The sequence below is a fragment of the Mustela nigripes genome, chromosome 14, assembly GCF_022355385.1.
Source record: "Mustela nigripes isolate SB6536 chromosome 14, MUSNIG.SB6536, whole genome shotgun sequence".
Classification (NCBI taxonomy): Eukaryota; Metazoa; Chordata; class Mammalia; order Carnivora; family Mustelidae; genus Mustela; species Mustela nigripes.
Genome location: NC_081570.1, coordinates 24,770,992 through 24,788,176, shown reverse-complemented (window position 1 = coordinate 24,788,176; position 17,185 = coordinate 24,770,992). Strand labels below are relative to the sequence as shown.

The 17,185-nt window shown below is 52.9% G+C and overlaps 1 protein-coding gene across 7 annotated transcripts in view; it reads left to right on the top strand.

Annotated features, from left to right (window-relative positions):
* Positions 1-15,879, top strand: part of PHC2 (polyhomeotic homolog 2) — a 113,233-nt gene extending 97,354 nt beyond the window's left edge. For all 7 annotated transcript variants that reach the window (XM_059377181.1, XM_059377183.1, XM_059377185.1 and 4 more), the window contains 6 exons: positions 3,531-3,733; positions 5,336-5,465; positions 6,263-6,377; positions 10,049-10,190; positions 11,112-11,388; positions 14,447-15,879. In XM_059377181.1, the coding sequence (XP_059233164.1) occupies positions 3,531-3,733; positions 5,336-5,465; positions 6,263-6,377; positions 10,049-10,190; positions 11,112-11,388; positions 14,447-14,601 (1,022 nt within the window). In that variant the 3' untranslated portion in view covers positions 14,602-15,879. The remainder of the gene's footprint in view (positions 1-3,530; positions 3,734-5,335; positions 5,466-6,262; positions 6,378-10,048; positions 10,191-11,111; positions 11,389-14,446) is intronic.
* The last annotated feature ends 1,306 nt before the right edge of the window (positions 15,880-17,185 follow it).

Here is a 17,185-nt window from a genome sequence, read left to right as displayed (position 1 = left end):
CTCTGTCAACTCTGAGCTACTGAATGTATCTGTTCACTCCTGTGTTTGGCACAAGGAAAGAATCAGACCTCAAGAGTTAGGCCTGCGTCTCCCCGTCTTGCAGTGCCCCAGTGCACATAATAGACACCGCTCTGAGACAGGAGGGAAGGGGGGTGCGGGGGAGGGAGAAGAGTCAAGCCAGGATGCAGAGATCCCATAAAAGGAGACAAGATATCAGAAGCAGTTGGGTGATGAATATCCATGAAAAGCCGGAGGTGGGAGTGATCCCAGAATTCAAGGAGAATGGATTAATTCCACCGAGGTACTCTGTACTGACACAAGGGAGTCACTTATTCCCTCCTCCTGTGCTCTCAGTCAGGAATGTGACAGCGTTTAAAGGAAACAAAACCAAAATCTTACCAACACAGTCTCTTAGATCAATGCACTTGATTTTTCTGTTAGTTAAGGACCAGGTCCCGGACTTGAAAAGACATAAACAGGACACGTAGGAGATGAGGAACTTGGAGGCTTTTGTGCAAGGAATAGTTGAAGCAGCAGAGGGAGCTTGGCCCAGAGAGGAGAAGATGCGCAGTGGCCGCGAGCATTGTGCTTTCTGGCACCGAGAGCGTTTCTTGAGCATTTCCTGGTGTGCTAGCACTGCTGTGCTGGTGATTCTGTCTTGTGGTCTGCGGAGGGACCCAGCACCGTATGGGAGGTATAGTGATCGTCCTTATTTTACGGCTAGTAAAACCGAGGCTCAGAGAGAGTCTAGGACTTGCCCCTAATTCACTTGAGTGATAAAGAGGAGTCTCTTAAGCCAGGTCTAAGCCTGTGCTTTTGCCCATTATACAAATATGATTAGCCTTGTTCTGCGTGGTCTTAAGGAACAGGACCGGGATGGGTGGGCAGAAATGAACAGGAGATAGGTTTTTGGCTCCTAATAAAGAAGAACTTTTTAATTGAACGGTCCACAGAGGGAGCTACTCGAGAGGTAGTTAAGTTCCTTTGTCATTGCAGGTATTCAAACAAATGCCCAGAAATCACTCGGTGGGATTCTTATAGAGAAGGTTCAAGCATTGGTAAGGGGTTGAACCAGGCTTTCCAGTCTTGTGATTCTATAATCTATAGTTCATTAGAGAAATCCGGGGATATTTTACCAGAAGGAAATAAGCACCACCTAAAAATAAAATGTGAATTTATATATTCAGTTTTGTTATTTAACATTTACTTATCATTTTAAGTAATATATGTATTTCTTTGCATAGTTAAAATATTAAAGAAAATGAAACCATGAAAATGCAGTCTTAAATGTTTAACATTTAAAAGCAGGGAAATTTAACTTGATTGGTTCAGTTTGATTGACTCAGTCCTGCTAGTTATTCATGAACAGTTAAGGAAAGATTTTGTTGTTCTTGTTGCCAAGCACCTTTATAGTTTAGAAAGACTAATTCCAAAGAGGAAAATTTCCGTCTCTACAGTAAAGTCAAAGCTGTCAAAAATTTTTTTCCAAATTACTATGAACACCAAAAGGAATCTTTCTAACTTGCCGGTGTGACTCTGTCTCAAACAAAAACTAATTTAAAGCAATCTCGTCATTGGTGTCTCTTGGCTAACTCCCCTACTGCTCAGCTCTAAGTTACCGTTGGATTACGGAAGTCTGCGGAGTGACTGCATGGATCACCATACATTCTTTCTCATCAAACAAGATTTATTCTGGTTTATCAAGCATTAGGACCCACTAGTAAGAAAACAAGCCAGTTATAACCTTTTCTAAAATTAATTTATTGTTATTTCTCCATGCTCCATATCAGACACTGAATTCCTGTTCCTTGGTGGGATATTCAGTTTTGTTCTGTTTTTCTTTTTTTTTTTTTAAGGAAATGGTTTTTTGGGGAGTTTTTTTTGTATGGGTTTTTTTTTTTAAGAGTTTGTTTATTTATTTGACAGAGATCACAAGTAGGCAGAGAGGCAGGCAGAGAGAGAGGGGGGAAGCAGGCTCCCTGCTGAGCAGAGAACCTGACGTGGGGCTCCATCCCAGCACCCTGAGATCATGAACTGAGCTGAAGGCAGAGATGCTTAACCCGCTGAGCCACCCAGGCTCCCCACATTTTCAGTTTTTAACAGGAAAATAGGAGCATCGACATAAGAAGTCTTGTGCAAAAACCACTTAACTTGGGTACTGAAATCACTTTTCAAATATGTAACACACACACAGGGTTATGCTTAATATTAATAGGCTTGTTGCAATAAAGAAATGGCTTTTTCTTTCTCTTTTTTCTTTTTTAGGAAGTTCCAGGTTACAGGCAACCTCGCTCCCACAGTTGGTGGTGGTAGAGAATGGTCCTGGAAGGGGGCAGGGAGGGGGTGGCAGAAGTGAGGTAAAGTTTTGTACCTCTAAATCCTGGAGCAGCTCAGGAGAGGGGCCAGCCAAGTGGAGAAGAGGAGGTTCCCTGTGCTGAGCCCCTCAGCACACCTGGGTTTTTGGTTTTTTGGTTTTTTGGTTTGTTTGTTTATTTGAGAGAGAGAGAACACACGTGAGTTGGGGGAGGAGCAGAGGGAGAGGGAGAGTATCTCAGCGAGACTCCCTGCCCAGTGTGGAGCCCAGTCCGGGCTTGATCCCACGACCCCAAGATCATGACCTGAGCTAAAATCAAGAGTCGCGCACTCAGCCGACTGAGCCACCCACGCGCCCCTTAGCACGCTTTTTAGAGGACTCTATCGGGTCCTTCAGAGGAAGGCCAACAGGCCCACAGAGGCGTGGAGACCTCAGGAAGGGTTGTCCACAGAGGCAAGGACTCCGTGGTTGGCTGAGGACCAGATTGTGTGGAGCTGAGAACAGGACAAGGGGCCTGATCAAGAGCACAGGGCCAGCAGCAGCAGCCCCACAGCCTTTGGCGACCGTTTTGGGGGAGACGTTGAACTTGGGTTTATCGCAACGTTTGACCCCAGATAACCAGCCTCCAGAAAGCTCTGTGTTCACTTGGGGCCCGGCCCTCTTGTTCCCTTTGGATTCATCTCTGGGTTTCAGTACTTTGACATTTCACAGGATGCTTAAAATCAAAGCATTCTCCATGGACCTTCATAGATGGTGTAACATCTCCCCCCTCAAAACCCTGTCACATCCCAAGCCCCTGTACCTAGTGCCCCTTTTCATCCTGGTTGTAGATACCGCCTTAAATACGTTTTCACCCTTGAACTGAAGGTGACCTTGTTTGTCCAGATCGGTATCGACCAAGGTCTTAACTCCCCAAAGAGAATTCTTGTCCGTGGAACTTGGTCGTACTGTTCTTAGCACAGTTGGGAAATTAAGAAATACTGCTAGCTGACGGGCTGCCTCGCTGCAGAGCTGATTATAGTCACCCTTGCTGGCGTGTCCTTCCACCCCACCACTTTTAAATAGGTCATTGAGGGAGGGGACTGCTTGGTTTGCATTGTCGCTTGGCTCCACGGAAAAAACCAGGCACGTGCTGAGTCCCCGCCCTCTTTCTGCTGCTGGTCCCGCCCCGGTTCTGACCTCCCCTGCTTGTGTTTTCCTACTCTCCCTTGTGCAGAGACAGGGCAGGGCATTGTTCATGCACTGACCGACCTCAGCAGCCCCGGCATGACCTCAGGGAACGGAAATTCTGCCTCCAGCATCACCGGCACTGCCCCCCAGAATGGTGAGAATAAACCACCACAGGCCATTGTGAAACCCCAAATCCTGACGCATGTTATCGAAGGGTTTGTGATCCAGGAGGGGGCGGAGCCTTTCCCGGTACGGACTACTTCTTTTCCCCTCTTTTTTTCTTTCTTTCTTTTTTTTTGAAGTATATTTTGGATGTGTATTAGAATATTTTTACATTTCCATGTAAAATTTCCAAAAAATGTAAAGTTTGCTCTTTCCTTGCTAATTTTCCTCCCAAAAGAATGTCAGAGCCATTTTCTTTCTAGGATCGAGTGTCTTCCTATTGTCCAGAAAGGACCAGTGATTAGTAGGAGTAATTGGCAAGGCCCCTTGGTTAGAAGGGTGTACACACAGACTCAGCTTGTGTCCCTGTATTGTGTGACACCTCCCCCCGGCCTTAGTTAGAAGAGAGTTCACATTGGGTGTTTGGGGCAAGACGATGGGTTTTGGGAAATGAGACCTTGTTCAGTTTTGAATGCCAGAACCTCTGCGTGGCAAAACTTTAACCAGTTAGAGAACAAAAGGAAAGTGTATAGCGTAGAATTTTCAAGATGTGTCTGAAATGAAGATAAGAGAACAAATTTGTAGCTTGAGCTGCTTTTCTGGAATCAGAGCCTTGAAAAGAGTGAATGAGGGTGAGGGGCCCTTTAGAAAGGGCACAATCAGATGTCTCCAGGGAAAGCGCAAGACCAAAGAGAAATATAAAAGAATCAAGAAAATAGCTTGTTAGAACAAAGCACCCCAAGCTGATCCCATGCAGTGTGAGTTGGTGAGGACAGGGGGCGCTGCTCTGTGGCTGGGAGGAGCCCAAAGCCAGGGGCACACTGGCCTTCATGGGACAGTCCCATCTTCATGGGACACCATCTGCCTTTTGCTCACTCTTTGGGTCCATGAGCGGTTTGACTAGTCAGTGGCAGGTGAACTGCCTTTCCAGAATGCCAGGACACAAATAGGTTCTTGTCCACTTGCCCTCTGAAGGTGGTTCAGGGCCCATGGCAGAGGAATTCTCTCTGGAACCCCTTAGCTAGACGTAACTCCCGCCCGGCCACATCCCTTCCCTCCTCAGACTGGGTCTTCCGCGTGGCCTCTTAGAGCAACACCAGAAACCCCCCCCTCCCACAGGGCGGCTGCGGACTGAGTAACCGCCCCCACATCACCCTAGAGAAATAGCCACCAGCCGCCTGAGCAGAGGCAGCAAAGGAAGGACCAGAAGAGTGAATAAGCCAGTCTAGGGTCCTGGAAACCTCGGAGGACATTTGCTGTGTGGCCCGGAGTCCCGTTTTCCTGCACTCCTCCGGGGCTGTCTGCCCCTCTGGCTTGGGTAGAGCAGCGATACGGTGGAGGACAGTAGGAAATCACATATGGTTGCTGAGTCTCCTGCCTCCCGTGGGGCCTCAGCTATATTCCCGCTGGTGGTGTGTGAGCCCCAGGCCCTGGCTGCCTTCTGGTCCAGTGGGAGACCTGATTGCCGCTTCCATCTCTGCCCCTTAGTCATTTAGAAGAGTAGCTATTTTCCCAACTTCCTAAGCCGCCCAGTGGTCCTGGGTTGAAGCCATTGCTACGCTTGGGATGACAATGTAGAGGCTGGCATCTGTGCCTCGCTGCTTTGTATGTGTGATTTTGATGAGGCTGGAGAACAAGGACGCATCCCCCACCTAACCCTCACGGCCTCCGTGTCACTTTGTCCTCTAGGTGGGACGTTCGTCCCTGCTGGTGGGGAATCTCAAGAAGAAGTATGCACAGGGGTTCTTGCCTGAGAAACTTCCCCAGCAGGATCATACCACCACCACTGACTCTGAGATGGAGGAGCCCTATCTGCAGGGTAGGCATCCCCCAGCCCAAGCACCGAGGCCTCCTGCATGGCCGCACCTGACCACGGAGGAGCCAGGGCTGTGCAGGCTGGCCACACACCCTTCCTCTCTTGATGTCCATGGAGGAACGTGTCCATCTGCTAAACGTTCCTCCGGGTCGCATCTCAGCCGCTATTCCTAGGAAACAGGGAAGGGGGAAGGTCGCTTCCTTTGGAGAGCTGTTTGTCCCCGGCCTCTCCTCCAGCCACAGGATCCCAAGAGTCACTTTTCCTGTGGGAGTGGCGTAGGCAAGAGTGTGGTCCTCTCGCTGCCTAAGGGCCCAGCTCTCAGGCAGCCCAGTGACCAGGCCAGGACGGCCCTTGCAGCCTGAGCCACTGACCGGTGGTCGCTGTGGAGGGTACAGAATTCCTGGGTTCCTGATCCAGGTCCTCAGCCCACTAGGCAGATCAAGGTATTCCAAACCCAGATGTGAGCACACCCGGAGTGTTCTCTGTGAGCCTCCCAGGGTCATAAAGAGGGCTGCTGATTCTTGACCACTGTGTTTGCCTCGGTCTCTTAGCGCTTGGGAAAAAAATCCTGTCAGGTGTCCAGGGGTCACCAGCAGACACCCCTGGGTACTTTCTAGGGTGGGGGGAACGGCCCTTCCCAAACCAGTGGCAAAAGCGGGTGGGCATTTTCCAAGCTTGTCCGCCACTGCGGGCCACCGCTACGGGGCCATGAGCAGAAAAGGCAGGCCTCATGGGGGGCTGTCCAGGGTCTCGTGGAAATTTCTTCTCTTTACACTTCCTTCAATTTCCATACTTTCCAGAATCCAAAGAGGAGGGTACTCCCCTCAAGCTCAAGTGTGAGCTCTGTGGCCGGGTGGACTTTGCCTACAAGTTCAAGCGTTCCAAGCGCTTCTGTTCCATGGCGTGTGCCAAGAGGTAAGTGGCCTTGGTCCCACGGCTCTGCCAGCCCCTCCCTCTCCTCAGGATTGCACCTCGGGGCCTACTCCCTTTGGTGACAGTCCATCTCAGGAGCACCCAGGTGTAGCTTAGCAGTGTTCTGGTCCCCTCCACCTGCCTGGAAGCTGCACTGCGTCCCTAATCTGCCTGGTCCTGGCACCCAGAACTCAAGGGAGCAGGAAGGGAAGCAGGCTTTAGTGTGGCTGTCCCTCCTGGGCCCCACCCACTGAACCCGTACTCTGGTCCTGCCCTTAGCAGCTATTGCCTTGGGGGAAGCCCTCCACCAGAAGCTTCGTCCAGAGCCCCTGCTCTGGGTACAGATGTCCCGTCTATGAACTTTCATCCAGCGTAGGCCAGAGGCCCAGGTCAGGCGCAGCATCAGGTCCTCAGTGCCTGCCGCTTTCCAGGCTGTGCACCAGGGAGAGGGTGTGCCTGGTGTCATCTAGTCTTCCGAGTAACTTCGAGGCAGGGATTACCACCAGCCCCTTCACACCCACTGGGAAACTGAGGCACAAAGGGTAGATAAATGTGCCCAGCGTCATAGGGTTGGGGAGTTAGACTCATGGGACTGTAAAAGCCCCAAGTGCTCTTCGTACCAGGGTGAAGAGGCATGGATGCCAAAGCCCTGAGCCCTCAGGAGAATATCAACCTCTTGAGCCCCACACAGAGGTGCTCTGCCTCGGCCAGAATCAAGCCCCTTTCAGCCCTGTGCTGGAGGGCATTGGTGCCTCTGAATCTGTGCCGAGCTCCGGGCGGCCCTCGTGTTACTGGGCTTCGCAGATGGCGCTGTTTTTACAGGTCAAAGGTGTCAGGCGAGTCTTTTGGCCCCCATTCTCCAAAGGCAATGGCTCATTTTGTGTCTCTGTGTCACATTTTGGTCATTCTCTCGTAGCATTTCAGTCTTTTTCATTATTACTATATTATGTGATCTGTGATCAGTGGTCTTTGATGTTGCTATAGTAATTATTTTGGGTGCCACAAACTACACCTACATAAAATAGTGAATTTAATCAGTAAATGTCATCTGTGTCCTGACGGCTCCACCAGCGGACTCTTCCTCGATCTCTCTCCCTCTCCTCTGGCCTCCCGGTTCCTGGAGACACAACAGGATTGAAATTCAGCCCATTAATAACCCTATGGTGACCTCTAAGTGTTGCAAGTGAAAGTGTGTTACGCCTCTCACTTTAAATCAAAAGCTAGAAATGATGAGGCTTTGGTGAGGAACACTCATTTAAAACCGAGACAGCCTGAAAGCGAGGCCTCTTGCACCAAACAGCCAAGTTGTGACTGCAAAGGAAAAGTTCTTGAAGGAAATAAAAACTGCTACTCCAGCAAACACAGCAGTGGTAAGAAAGCAAAAATAGCCTCATTGTTGATATGGAGTTTGGTCTGGATCGGTGATCCAGCTGGCCACGACGTTCCCTTAAGCCAAAGCCCAGTCCAGAGCAAGACCCAACTCTCTTCGGTTCTTTGAACGCGGAGAGAGGGGAGGAAGCTGCTGGAAGAAGAGTGAAGCCAGCAGTGGTGGATCATGAAGTTTAAGGAAAGAAGCCGTGTCCGTAGCGTGAAAGCGGAAGGGGAAGCAGCAGGGGCTGATGGAGAGGCCGCAGGGAGCCCTCCAGAACATCCGGCTCAGATCACTGATGAAGGTGGCTACGCTAAGCAACAGATTTTTAGTGCAGACGAAACAGCCTTCTAGAAAGAAGATGCCATCCAGGACTTTCATAGCCAGAGAGGAGAAGTCAGTACCTGGCTTCGGAGTACAGACTGACGCTCTCTTTAGGGGCTGGCGCAGCTGGTGACTCAGGTTGAAGCCAGTGCTCATCTACTGTTCTGAAAATCCTAGGGCCCTTAAAAGTTGTGCAAAGTCTGCGCTGCCTGTGCTCTGACAGTGGAACCACGAAGCCTGGGTGACTGCACAGCCATTGTAACATGGTTTAGTAAGTGTTTTATGTCCAGTGTTGAGACCTACTGCTCAGGAAAAAAAGCTTTCTTTCAGAATATTACTGCTCACTGACAGTGCACCTGGCTGCCCACGAGCTCTGGTCGAGACGCTCAATGACGGTCATGCTGCGTTCGTGCTGCTAACACGTCATCCATTGTGCAGCCCATGGATCAAGGAGTAGTTTTGACTTTCAAGTCTTTTTCAAAAAATGCATTTTGTAACGTTGCCGTAAATAGAGATTCCACTGGTGGATCTGGGCAGACTGATGTGGAAGGACGCGATGGAGGGAACCGCACAGACCTTGCCCGGGGAGCACATGGTTCTGAGTCCATTAGAAACTTTCTAGAAAGGCTTCACCATTCTAGATGCTACTAGGAACATTCAGGATGCAGGGAGAGTGCTCAAAATGCCAGCATTAGTAGGAGTTTGGGAGAAGTTGATGACTGTGAGGGGTTCAAGACTTGGGCGGGGGCGGGGCAGGGAGTAGCTGCAGATGCGGTGGAAACAGCCAAAGACCTGGAATTCGAAGTGGAGCCTGAAGGTGTGACTGAATGGCTGCAGTCTCCTGATAAAACCGGAATGGATGAGCAGTTTCTTCTTAGGAATGAGTAAGACATGTGATTTCTTTTTTTAAGATTTTATTTATTTGACAGAGATCACAAGTAGGCAGAGAGAGAGAGAGGGAAGCAGGCTCCCCAAAGAGCAGAGAGCCTGACACGGGACCCAACCCCAGGACCCCGAGACCATGACCCGAGCCAAAAGCAACGGCCCAACCCACTGAGCCACCCAGGCGCCCCGACATGTGGTTTCTTAAGGAGGCGTCTTCTCCTGGTGAAGACTGTTGAAATGACAACAAAGGATTTAGAAATCAAATGAACTGAGCTGATGAAGCAGAGCTTGAGAGAATTGACTCTAGTCTTGAAAGAAGTTCTCCTGTGGGCCCAATGCTATCAAACAGCATCACAGGCTTCAGAGAAATCTTTCATTAAAAGAAGAACCCAATGAGCAGCAAACTTCATTGTTTCAGTAAATAAAAGTTTTATTTACTGAGAGGGCACGCACGTGGGTGTGCACACAAGCAGGGGAGAGGCAAAAGGAGAGGGAGAGAAACAGACTCTCCACTGAGCACGGAACTTGCTGCAGAGCTCAATCCCATGACCCTGAGATCGTGACCTGAGCTGAAATCGAGAGTCAGAGCCTAACCGACTGAGCCACCCAGGCACCCCCACTGTCGTCTTAATGAGCTGCAGTGTCACGTAAACATTACTTTTATGTGAACCGGGAAACAGTCATCTGACTGGCTTTGACCTGGAATGAAACCCGCGGTGTCTCTGAGGTGCACCTGTCCTTGCCAGCAGGACAGTTGTTTTCTGGCACAGGTCATGTTTAGTGTAGAACGTGTCAGCCATGAGTTCTTACTGTGCTCCCAAGTCCTTGTGTCCAGCACTCTACACACATTAGCTCATACACTTGTCAGACCAGGTTTGGAAAGTGAGCCGTGTCATCCCTAGCTCCAGATGAGGAAACTGAGGCTCAGAGGTCCAGTGGCTTGCCCAAAGTCACCCAGCTAGTAGTCAGTGATGGACCCGGGAACAGAGCAGGCGGACAGACTCCACTGTTGCTGGAGAGCCTGCTGCCCTCATGCTGCCGGGGACCCGCACACTCCGTGACTGTTCTGACTCCCCCATCTCCCTGATTCTGGCAGGTACAACGTGGGGTGCACCAAGCGAGTGGGGCTTTTCCACTCGGACCGAAGCAAGCTGCAGAAGGCAGGAGCCACAACCCACAACCGCCGTCGGGCCAGCAAAGCCAGCCTGCCGACACTTACAAAGGACACCAAGAAGCAGGTGAGCGGCTGGCAGGGCCCGAAGCTCCATTGTCACAAGTCCCCACCAGCTTCCCTCCCTAACAGACCAGGGATACCCACGTTCCTTTTCTGTGACTGACTTAAGTCTGCTCCGTCATGTTCTCATTTCTCACAAGCCCTTCCCAGACCCCACAATAGGCCCCTGCATTTAGACCCACGGGTGCCTGGGAGGTGATGATCTCCATCAGTGACCTTGCCCCTTCCTCACCCCTCCCCTTCCGGTTTGCCTCCGTCCTTCTGGGGCTGTGGAAATGGCCGTGGAACCTCTGCCGCCCGGTCCCGTGAAGAGACAGACTGTCCCCGTTCCCTTGGGTCTTATACGGAGTGCCAGGTGAGGAGGCAGCCCCACCCCCTTCACGCCCTGCTCCCCGCTGCCTCCTCAAATCCTGAGCACTGAGTTCTTGCAGCCTTTCCCGGGAACACGGGCGGTCCTTACAGATGCTGTAGCCCGGCTCTAAGTTGCACGGTGGGAACCCACAGTCTCATGGGACGTGTCAGAGCCTGATGGCTTTGGCTGCTTGTCATCACTTGGGTTGTAAAGCTCTTTAAGAATTTGACCAAGGCTGAGACCCAGCGCGTACGTGCACAGAAATTTCACGTGCTGTTTCATAGCACCTAACCCTGAAACCTCCAGAGTCCTGGTGTAAAACCCCACATGTAGAAGAAACAATAGGTGTAGATAGAATCAGATCAGAATGGTGCAGGGCTTGCACGGGTGCTGGGAGGGGCTCGCTCTGCATCACGCCAGAGGGGACAGCCCAGAGGACGCGTTTTGATCTAAGCATTCAGAGGTGGGTGGTCATAGACCAGGAAGGAGGGGGAGACTACCTGCCTTTGCTCGTCTTCCTGCTGCTGGTGGGTTTATTCCTCCTCCTGAAGCCAGCAATTTCTCTGCTCGCAGCCGACAGGCGCCGTGCCCCTCTCGGTCACAGCTGCACTGCAGCTGACGCACAGCCAGGAGGACTCCAGCCGATGTTCGGATAACTCAAGCTACGAGGAGCCCTTGTCGCCCATCTCAGCCAGCTCGTCCACTTCCCGCCGGCGACAAGGCCAGCGGGACCTGGAGCTCCCGGATATGCACGTGCGGGACCTGGTGGGCATGGGACACCACTTCCTGCCAAGCGAGCCTACCAAGTGGAATGTGGAAGACGTCTACGAATTCATCCGCTCCCTGCCAGGTAAGGCCCCGGGGTCCCATGCCAGACTGGGAGAGCGACCTCCACCCGGGACAGAGGGAGAGCCCACTCTGCCACCACCAGGAAATGACTCAGTTAGTGACTCGGGTTTGGGAACAGCCCTGTAGACATGACTCAGTGAGATCCCTGCCTAGAAGAGCATATGTGCTGCTACAGGACGCAGCTGTAAAAAATACCCATGGCCGTGATGCGTGGCTGTTCCTGGCACAGCAGGGGTCTGCGTGAGCTGCAGGGGTGACCTTGTGTCCGGCCTGGCGCTCTCCTGGGACGGGGTGCCAGAGGAGTCTGGTGGGAGTATAGGGGGTCAGTCAAGGAGGACGTCCGAGTTGGGAGAGGTAAGGCAGGCAGGGCTCGGCCAGTCGGAGACACAATCCCCCGGAGAGGCTGGAGCAGAGGCTCACCAGTGTGGAAGGACACGATGGAGGGAACCACCCAGACCCTGCCAGGGGGCACACATGGTTCTGAGGCCTAGAATTTAGAAGTGAACCTTGAAAGACCTACCTCCCACGATTCACAGGTGCTTTCAGGGGATCCCAGAGCTTCTCGGCTCTTGTTTCTGCTGGTGGCACCCCGCTGCTGGCCACGTCGGGTGTGGACGGCAGCGCACAACTGTTACTCAGAGACCAGAGTGGGAGCAGAGGTCGAGAGCTCTGTCTGACACAACTGGGCTCACATCCTGGCTCTGCCCCTCACTTCAGGGTGTTAGTCATCTCTTGCCACATTCCGCAATTAATCACCACACAGTTAACCGTTGTTCAGGAATGTGGGAGTGGCTTGGCTGGACATTTCTGCCACAGGGTCTCTTACAAGGTTTTGATGATGAAGATGTGGCCCAGGGCTTCCCTGGGGCTGTAGGATCCTGTTGTAAGGTGCCCCATGCCCCTGATTCTCAAGGAGGGCGTGGCTGTCCATGGGAGGCCTCCCTTCCTCCCCATACGGGCCTTTTCAGGACACTTGTGTTTGCATGTTCTTAGGACATAGTGGGCACTTGTCCCCACAGGGGGGCGATCCAGGAGAGCATGGTGGAAGTCACTGTGGTCCTTTTGATCTAAATCAGAAACTACATGTTGTTACTGTATCACACAGTTCATGCCCACAAGGACATGAAAAGGAAGCCGGGTTTATTTGGAGCTGGTTACCATAGTTCGCCAGGCACTGGCTCCCATGATTCATGTTCCTCCCTCGAGCAGACCACCCTCACCCCCTACCATAGACCCCACAAGTCTCAGCCCATTGCAGCAGTAATTCAAAGCCTGGGATCTCACCAGAGCACTCTGGTCTGGGCGTGGATGAGCTCCTCAAGCTGCATAGACATTACCCATTCCGTCCACACACCCAAGGTGTGGGATGGGTGTAGGATCACTGTGGTAGGCATGCTCTTCAAAAAGGGGAGAACAGTGCAGGAGGATACAGGAGTCACCCATCGTCCCCGTTCTGAAATCTAGTCAGGCACGTGTTGGTGTTTCCCTGAGCAGGACTCCATGCCTGGGAGTGATCCTCTTTCCTTCTTGCTTCCAGGCTCTGAATCCTCCTTTTTTTTCCCATGAAAGGTAACCTGAGCCTTGAGTGGACCAGTTTTCTCAGCCTGTTCCTGCTGCTCTTCATTTTCTGTGACCTCAGACCCTTTCGGTTCAAGCAGCGTTTATGACAGTACAATTGTCTTAAAATTGCCGTGGGCTTCCAATGCTTCTTGTGGGGTTTACTCCATTAGACAAAAACCATACCCTGAATTGCTCCAGGAGAAGCCTTTCTCTATGTTGGTTTCTTCAGAAGCTGAGGGACAGCGCCCTTAATGTCTTTGAAGCTCTACTGTCAGGTGGCCAGGATCCGTGAGGCACACCCATAAAATCCTTAGAGTTCTCTGAGGCTGCACCTTTGAGCTTCTAAGGTCTTGGTGCAAGATCTGTTGTCCCCTCAGTCCCTCTCTAGGCCATGATTTCTCATCTGTGTCCTGGATTTGATCTTTGCCTAGAAGTGACTTCTTAGTTTTGACATTACTTGCTATCTGGGGAGGCCAGGGATTTTCAGTTGAGCAAATCCTGGCTCCTTGTCATCTATCAGTTTCGCCTTTACATCATCTGTCCTCGTTTTCCTGCGAGCAGCAGTCAGAAGCCAGGCGGCACCATCACTGTTCTGCTAGAAACTTCCTCCGCTAGATAGTGCCATCCGTGAGGCACATTACACTTGCTGTGTTACACCTGCAGTGGGGTCGTGACATTTTCTCTGTTTCCCAGCAAGGATCCATTTCTCCCAATTTCCAGAAATCGTTTCCTTTCCCTGAAGCCTCACCCAGTCTCCTCACAGGCCATCAGACTTCTGTCCAGTCCCTCAGAGTATCTCAGACACGTCACTGACACACTCCTCAGGGTCCTTCCAGCTCCTGCCCACTACCGCTCCCCAGGTCACGGCAGCGCCCCTCTTCCAGAAACCAGAATCTGCACCTGTCACCCTAGAGTATCGTGGCTTTACCTCAGGTTCTGTGGGTAATGCTGCGCAGGAATGCTGCGCAGCGCTGGCTTGGGATCTCATGAGATCTCAGTCAAGATGGCAGCCAGAATTGGGGTTGTCTGAAGGTTTGGAGCCGGAGGACCCAGTTCTGGGGTGCCCCATTCAGGTGGCACAGAGTGCCACGCGGCCTCTGTTCCTCTCCGTGTGGGACTCTTCTGAGTGCTGCTTGAGTGTCCTCATGACATAGTCTCTGGCTTCCCCCAAAGTAAACTCCCTGGAAGAGCAAGGTGGCAGCTGCCGTGCCCTCTGCAACCTGGGCCTCAGAAATCACAAGCTGTCACTCCCACAGCACCTCGTTGCTTTGCCGGGTGGGGCCCATTCATTAAGTGGGGCTCTAACCAGGAAATGAGTGACTAAGAGGCGTGGATCACTTGCGTAAGTCACTTAGCCTGTCTTGAGCTATCAAACGAGACAGCCTTCCTCAGGGCATGGTTAGGAGGGTTCGAGGAGATCCTGTGTCTCATGCGCGCAAGTGCCAAGTGTGAACACCAGTAGCTCTGACTGACGCTGTCTGTGCTCGTTTCCCCCTCAGGCTGCCAGGAGATAGCAGAGGAGTTCCGTGCCCAGGAGATCGACGGGCAGGCCCTGCTGCTGCTCAAGGAGGACCACCTGATGAGCGCTATGAACATCAAGCTGGGGCCTGCCCTGAAGATCTACGCCCGCATCAGCATGCTCAAGGACTCCTAGGGCCGGCCGGCGCAGCCAGGGTTCTGGCCCGGGGCTCCTCCTCCCGACTGAGCAGAGCCAGACAGACATTCCTGAGGGGCCCAGATATGGGGCCAGTCGGAGGGAAGGGCTCTCCCTATGGGGCGTGGCTGGTGAGGAGGTCTTGGCACCCCCTCAATGGCTCTCAGGGGCCTTTCTTTCTGTGGGAGGGGCAGAGAGGTAGGTGGCATGGAAGATGGGGCTTTATGCTTGTAAATATTGATAGCACTGGCTTCCTCCAAAGTCCCAATACTCTAGCCCCGCTCTCTTCCCCTCTCTCTGTCCCCCATTTTCCAGGGGGTATATGGTCAGGGCTCCCAACCTGAGTTGGGTTACTTTCAAGGGCAGCTGTCGGGCCTGGATCGAGGCCTTGCAAGCCCTTGCCTGCCTTTCTCCCACTTCTCTCTCCGGGCCTGGCTAACTCTTCCGTGGCCGGCTTCTCCCCCTTCAGCCCGTTTCTGAAGCAGCCAGGGGTTCTCCCCCTTCACCCTCCACAGGTGGAGAGAGAGAAGCTGGGCCCGGTTTGGCCACGCCTGCTGGCACAGACGCCTTAACGCTGTGTGTGTGACTGGATGACTGTGTAGGAGCCTGGACTGGCAGATGGGCCCAGAGCCACCCTCTGGCATCTCCAGGTGTTCTGTAGCAAACAGCCACTTAGTGCTTTGTCCTGGACTCCACTCAGCCTCAGGATGGGGAATAGAAAAGAAGGGCAGCCTCTGTGCAGAGAGGCGAGATCAGAAAGCGACGAAGATCAGGAGGTTTTCCTTTCCAGAGTGGGCATGCTGTCTCCGAAGTCCTTCCCACACTGTGAAGTGCCCCCGACTGGCCTGCTGTGCCGCAGATGGCATTATGGGAGCTGCTGCGGGCTGGGCCTCCTGGCCTGCCTGCCCACCCGCCCGCCGCCCTGGGAGCCCCAGAGTGGGGGCCCAGAGAACGTCTGAGGGCAGAGAAGAGCTGGGGTGACGTTCCCGTGAAGAAGGCAGCCTTGGGCCTCCCGCTTCCACACTTCTTGGTCTCTTGAACTTGCTAGCAGTTTGAGCTACCTGCGGAGGAGGCAGGGCAGGAAGGGCGAGGGCCTGCCTCTGACTTGCCCTGTCCTCGGAGGCTCCTGGGGGAAGAGCAGGGCTCTCCCCAGAAAGGGGGGGGGGGCACCGTTCTCAGCTTGTTCTATTCCCCACTCACACCCCCAGGCAGGGTTGGAAATGAAGGACTTTTTTAACCTTTTGTTTTTGTTTTTTAAAAATAAATCTGTAAAATCTGTTTCTTTGCTTTTCTCCGCTGGCTCCTTCTGATCCAGGAGAGGGATGGTTCCCTGGGCTGGGGGAGGGACAATCTCCTTAACTAGACCGCGTACCCTCCACACTTTGCAGGGACCAGGTCATCTGAGGGTGCCCTCAACCCCATCGAGAAACACAGACACAGCCTCATTTTCACAAGTGGCCCTTGGAATGGTAGCCTCTAGAGCCCCTCAGCTCTGAGCCCCTGTGCCCCACCCACTTCCCACAGGGGAGCCGTAATGCTGCTGGGCTGGGGATGTCTGCAGCAGAGAAGGCAGAGCCCAGACTCTTCCATCGGCAAGTACACCCCCTCGGTTGTTGCTGTCGGCAGCTCCCGGTCCGGGATGAGCACCCTGGGGATGGCTCTGGTTCACTCTGCACTTGCTGAGCACTTTTTGGATGCTGGGATAGCTCATTGTTCGAGTCACTGTCCTCACTGAGGTGACGCTAAGCCTTGAATAAAGAAGAAGGGGGCACTGCAGACGTAGGCAGCCACGCCAAGGCAGAGGTGGGCAGGGGGGACGGTTGCAGATGTGGGACGAGAAATTGGGTGGGGTGGCCCAGATGGGTACGGCCAACAGTGGCTTGTGTCACCCTGTGCCACTGTGAACTGGGCCACATGGTGAGCAAAGCAGCCTCTGCCCTGCGTGAAAGCCCCTTACACTCCTGTTCATACCCCTGGGGAGGGGAAGAGGGAGGCAACCTGGCCTCCTGCGCCTTCCCTTCTCTGGGTTTTTCCTTAAGGCTGTGGTTCTGCCAGTTTAAAATGTGGGTTTGAGGCCCCACTGAATCAGTCTCCAAGGGCGGGGCCCAGGAAGATTAGGCACAATCACTTTTAGGATTTGATAATACCTCTGCGGAAAGCCAGTTAAATTGTAACTAGTACCTGGAGGAGGAGTAGGAGAAAAACCTGCAGGTGATTGTGATGACCCAGAGGGCAGAGCCGGGACTGGAGGGGTTTCTGGGCCAGGGCCTGGGGGGGCCAAGCCCCAGGGAAAGTGGGAGGGTGCGGGGTACTGCTGGGCAGGCGCCCCGAGGTCCCCGCGGGTGAGGGCAAGTCTCTGCACCCTGGAACCCCCTTTTCTCTTCTGGGGAAAGTCAAAGCCAGGCCTCTCCTGAGTTTGTTCAAACACCTGTGGTGAGGGACAAGGGCACCAACTCCTCCGAAAAGAAGCTGTGGTGCCTTCGAGGGGACTGACACAGGCAAACACCGGTGCCATTCCTTCTCTGCGTGTGAAGGGCGATGCTTTAAATCCAGGTAGATCTCCCCACTTGCGAAAGCTCATTGT